Here is a 5136-nt window from a genome sequence, read left to right as displayed (position 1 = left end):
ATTTTCTGTTGTAGGAATTTTTTTTTTTTTTTCCATATAAAATCTAGAACTGTTTACCTCAAGGAAATATATATATATATTTTTTGAAGATCATTTTTTTCACTAAGTATGAAATTTCAAATTTATTTATTAGTCAAGGGGTTTTTTTTTTCTAAATTGATTTATAACATAGATGTTAAATGTAATGTTTGAACATTTGAAAAAGAGCATTATGCTTCCTAATACACATGCAATTTAAGAAGTGAAATACCAATCATATCATCAAATTCTCTTTAACATATTTTAATTTTTAAATGCAAAATTTTATATCAACATTTTAATCTAATTAACCTTAATCAATTGAGTAAAATTTTAAAAACATAAGATTTCCATATGAAGAGTAAACATCATTTCATACATAAATATAACTCATTTACAAGGAGAAAAATCATAAGCAAGGATATCACTCAATCATTTTTTTATTGACCACCTGATTCAAAGGCTCTACCGGGAAAGAACTAGGAAGAAAATTTGACTTCGTTGCCATTTCCACAATAAGTTAACAATAATGTTTTTACACACGATTTCAATCCCGAAGGAAAAAATTCCAACATATTCGAAATCCAATACAATTCTAAATTTCCTTCTTGGCCCTTAACAAGGGATCCATTATGAATTCTGCAATACATCATGGTGATCATGGAGAGAACAAAAATTGATTGGGAGACAACCAATCATAACATGAAGACAAAATCAAGCATTCACTCTCATCCCAGTTTGCACAACAGGTTCGTCATTGAACCAAACTAGGAGAAGGTGGATTTTTTCAATAGGAGACGTCAGACACAACACCATAATAGGTGCCATTTTGGGGCTAAAACTCAAGAACTTCCATTCTTCCATTTTTACATACCAAAAATCAAAACATGGTTTGTGCTGATGGGTAGGGGCCCATAACACCCTACCCTTTTTTCCTCTTCTCGTCTTGAGAAGAGACTCTACACTATCAGAGTCCAACTAAAGACCTTTTCCCATATATGGCCACTTCTGTCCTATCTGAGGGTGAGTAATGCCAATACACCCATACAATCCCTTCAAAATTTCAAGCAAAAAATAAAGAAAAATGTTTAAGAAAACCTATTTCAATCCCTCCCAAGCATACTCAACACACACACGAACATACAAAACCAATAAAACTGAAATATGAAGCACAAAATGAACAAAATTAGGTGAAGTATTCCTACCTTCAAAATCAAGTTATGGCAATTGAACAAGTTTGAGATGAGCATTCCCTTCCTTCTCCTTCTCCTTCAATTCTGAACTCCACTCTAAAACTAGAGGTTGGGTGAACACTCAAACCCTCTACAAATTGCCTCTAAATAAGATCATAAACTCAACCACCTCTAAAAAGTAATAACTCCCCCACTTGCCTAAAGTTCTAAAGGCTTCTAACTCAACTAGACTTAAGGCTAACCTCAAGGTGGAGTTAAAGTTATCCAACTCATGATGGAAACAATCAATTTTCGCAATAAAGCAAAAATGGGATTTTTCAGTGACCATAAAAGTCAAAAAAGGGGCTAAGGGGATGGAAAATGCCCCCCAACCCATACCCATACCCCTTCCAACCCATACCCATACCCCTTGGGTACTTAGATTTAATGATTTTTGGCCTTTAGGATTAATTAGGGACCTATCAAAAGCTAGGAAATTTTAGGACTTACTAACAACCTTCAAAAATGCAGATTACTCACTAATCTTGATTAGGGTAATTAACCTCAATTATTAACTAACAAACAAAAAGGTTACTAGCCTAGTCTGACTTAGCTCTTAATGTTACTCAGTTAACCCTAACTATCATGTTGGAATGCATATGCAATGCATGAGTGTCAAGTGACACTATAACACACTGTTACGAAACATTAACATTTAAAGATTACAAAATGATACATTCATTCAATCCATGACACAAATAAAATATGAACAATGGAGTTTGCATCTTTCATCAGATTTAACCTTGGTTTTCACAAATGGTGCGTAGGGTTCAGTTTCGTTTCTTCATTAGATTTCTTAGCTAAAATATCCTGCACACTCATTGCACACATTAGTTACTCAAGAAAATCACATGCATATGTGTATATAACGTATTAGGGAAATTACATAAATTAAAACATCCATCTTTCAAATAATTAGTTGTTTATCTCATTCTACTCATATTCTCAATCATTAAAATTGCATTATCAAAGTGTTAATTTTGCATTTACTTACTTTATTAGTATACATGTTCATAAAGCATTAAATGATGAAATCAAATATCTAAAAGTAAAACATCACACAGCATAGAATAACATAATAATGTTCAGTGTATCCGATAGTGTCTTAACATATTGAGTCATAAGTATCAAAATAATAATGTATCAACTAGGCTATGATGGGTTGGGGCGAGGCCTCATAGAAAGATTCCAAAATATACCAATTAAACTTCTACAACAAACATCTTTCATCGTACTTATGATAATGTTATGAGGAATACTAACTTTGAGGCCCTTTGTCTATGTCGAGTTGGTTGTCCTTGGAATATCCTTGACATAGATCAAGCAACCTTTGTTTGGATTGAAGGGGGCTCTAAAATTGATCAATGGGTCGTATGTTGCAAAGAGGAATGTTGTTAGGGAATGTATGAAACCTGCCTCTAAATTTTGCACACAAATGCTAGGTAGCCCTCCCATTGTCAAAACTAGTTGGACCTCTTTCGTGCATCTCTCTCGAATGTTGGGTTCATCCAGGTAAAGATTTCACACACACACACACACATTATATATATATATATATATATATATATATAACTTTGTCCATTATTCAATATTTTTTATAAATGTGAAAAATGAATAAAAATTGTATTTACAAAGTAGCATTTATCTATCCTTTTTTATATAAATGGTTTTTATAAAATTCTATTTCTTGAATTACAAGTAATTGCTAAACTAAAAGATAAGTATACCACTTATTAGATACCTACAACATTAAATACTCTTTTGTGACTTTTCAACAAAATTGAGATAAAACAAAGCAAATAGAGCGTAAGAAAGAGAGAATCTATTCAAATTACAATTTTGATTTTTATGAGAGAGAATCTATTCAAATTGCAATTTTGATTTTCATCTTAAGGGTTCCATTTCGTCACGAATGGTTTTCTTCCAAGACTTAACATACATTTTATTTAAATACTTTATGAACAATCATAGAACATCATTTTATTTAAATACTTTATGAACAATCATAGAGCCTTCATCAGAAAAAACTAAAACCTAATAAAAGAGATGGATGATAAAATATTGAGTTATAACTCTCTACTTATCATTGCGTTCGACCACTTCAATAAATGTCAATTTGAAAAGATGCATCAGATCACAAACAAACCTATTCAGATTGAAAAACGAAGAACCTCCTTCCCCAACCGCTTTGAAAGCCGCCTCTTTCAAATCCATGCCTCTTTTTCTTAGCTTCTCTGCTTTTGAACCCTCCATTAGTCCCCTCACCCCTTTCTCAATCTCCTCCCTTGTAACCACCGGATTTTCATCAACATCCACGCTCTCAAAATCCATGCCAATCTTCCACGCATCCTTGCAAAAGCGGCAGTTTAGAAACTGGTCATGGAAATGGGGCCATCCGAGCATGGGAACTCCCATACTGATGCTCTCGAAACAAGAGTTCCACCCGCTGTGCGTAATAAACCCTCCTACAGAAGGGTGAGACAAAACTTCCACCTGAGGTGCCCATTTCACAATCAGTCCCCGATCTCTCACTCTCTCTTCAAAACCCTCTGGCAGAGTGGCAGGCATACCTCCCGCAATATCATTGCGCAACACCCACAGAAATGGGTGCTGACTATTTTCCAACCCCATTGCCAATTCCTCCAGCTGCTCGTTTGATGTCACTGCGAGGCTTCCGAAGGACACATAAATGACGGTATTGGGCAATTGGGAATCCAGCCATTTGAGACAGCTCTCGTCCTGCTTCAAAAGACTCGATTGCTTGCTCAAACCTTTTCCTTCCAAGAAATTGGGAAGAAAGACAGGCCCCACTGCCAAAGCAGGGCAGCCGTTACAGGACAGCACGTTTACTGTGTCAGGAGGTTCAAGCTCATCGAATGTGTTGATAAGCACATAGTCCGCCTTACTTTGAAATTGGGACTCGCGAAGAAACCACTGGAAGTAAACGTCCGCTGTATCAGTAGTGCGATAGGAGGAACAGAGATCACTCGGCAACAGAGGCGGTAGATTACAGGGCAAGCAAGTGATCGCTTTATCCTCCCTCCTCATATGCTCCTCTGCAATTATAAATCCTTTGTTATTACAAGCATATTCGTGCAATCAAAACAAACCTTGAAATGAATAGATTTCGTACCTTTGACAGGAATGTGGCCGTGGGAGAGGAGGAGGTTGGAGTAGCACTGAGCAATAGAGGAGGCGGCGCACATTGGCCAGAAGATCACCCGAGGCAATCCCATGTTGATGGCGACTTGATAAGTGCAAGACATGAAAGATTCCGCTATAATGCAAGTGATGGGAGGAGCTCCTTCAGGTAAGCCGCACCGCGGATGATGTTCCAAGGCTGGGCCAAGGTTTTCTACTGCGATTATGTAGTCGGCAAGATTGTGATCTGGCGGCAACCCATCTGGAATGGTGAGAAACTTGAATTTTTCATCATCATTATCTATAGCAGCTCCTTTGAAGATGCGATTGTGACTCCACTCCGTGTGGACAAAAGTGATGAAAACCCCTCTTGAGGAGAGAAGGTGGGCGAAATTGAAAAGAGGATTGATGGTGCCTTGGGCGGGGTAAGGTACCACCACTGCGTGCAGCCCATTCATCTCCATGCTGCCTTTCTTATCTCTTGAAATGAAATGAGCCTGGCCTTCGTATATTTTTGGGGAACAGTCACGTGAAGAACACGAAAACAATCACGTAAATTGGTGAGCAGTCAATGGGCCCTCGGTCTTATTGGAACCGTAGAATGTTAGGTTGACATGGTAACGTGAAGAACACTTAAAAGATCGTTCAAAATGGGTGATCAGGTCGCTTGTGTCATATTTAATTAAATAATCTGCCAACCCTTTTAAATAATCCAAACAAACTAGACGTTGCTGAAATGTGGTCA

The 5136-nt window shown here is 36.9% G+C and overlaps 1 protein-coding gene across 1 annotated transcript; it reads right to left on the bottom strand.

The window, feature by feature from the left end:
- Window positions 1-3166: 3166 nt before the first annotated feature.
- Window positions 3167-4892, bottom strand: LOC149580329 (UDP-glycosyltransferase 85A8-like). The gene is made up of 2 exons (XM_089790317.1): window positions 4384-4892; window positions 3167-4306 (listed from the first exon to the last, which is right to left on the bottom strand). The coding sequence occupies exons 1-2, from the start codon at window positions 4853-4855 to the stop codon at window positions 3327-3329; spliced, it is 1452 nt and encodes a 483-aa protein (XP_089646443.1). The 5' UTR covers window positions 4856-4892; the 3' UTR covers window positions 3167-3326.
- Window positions 4893-5136: the final 244 nt, after the last annotated feature.

Source organism: Cupressus sempervirens, chromosome 1 (assembly GCF_028749045.1).
Source record: "Cupressus sempervirens isolate cs-2001-9-10 chromosome 1, ASM2874904v1, whole genome shotgun sequence".
NCBI lineage: Eukaryota > Viridiplantae > Streptophyta > Pinopsida > Cupressales > Cupressaceae > Cupressus > Cupressus sempervirens.
Note: the sequence above shows the minus strand (reverse complement) of the source record. Positions and strands in the feature narration are given on the sequence as shown.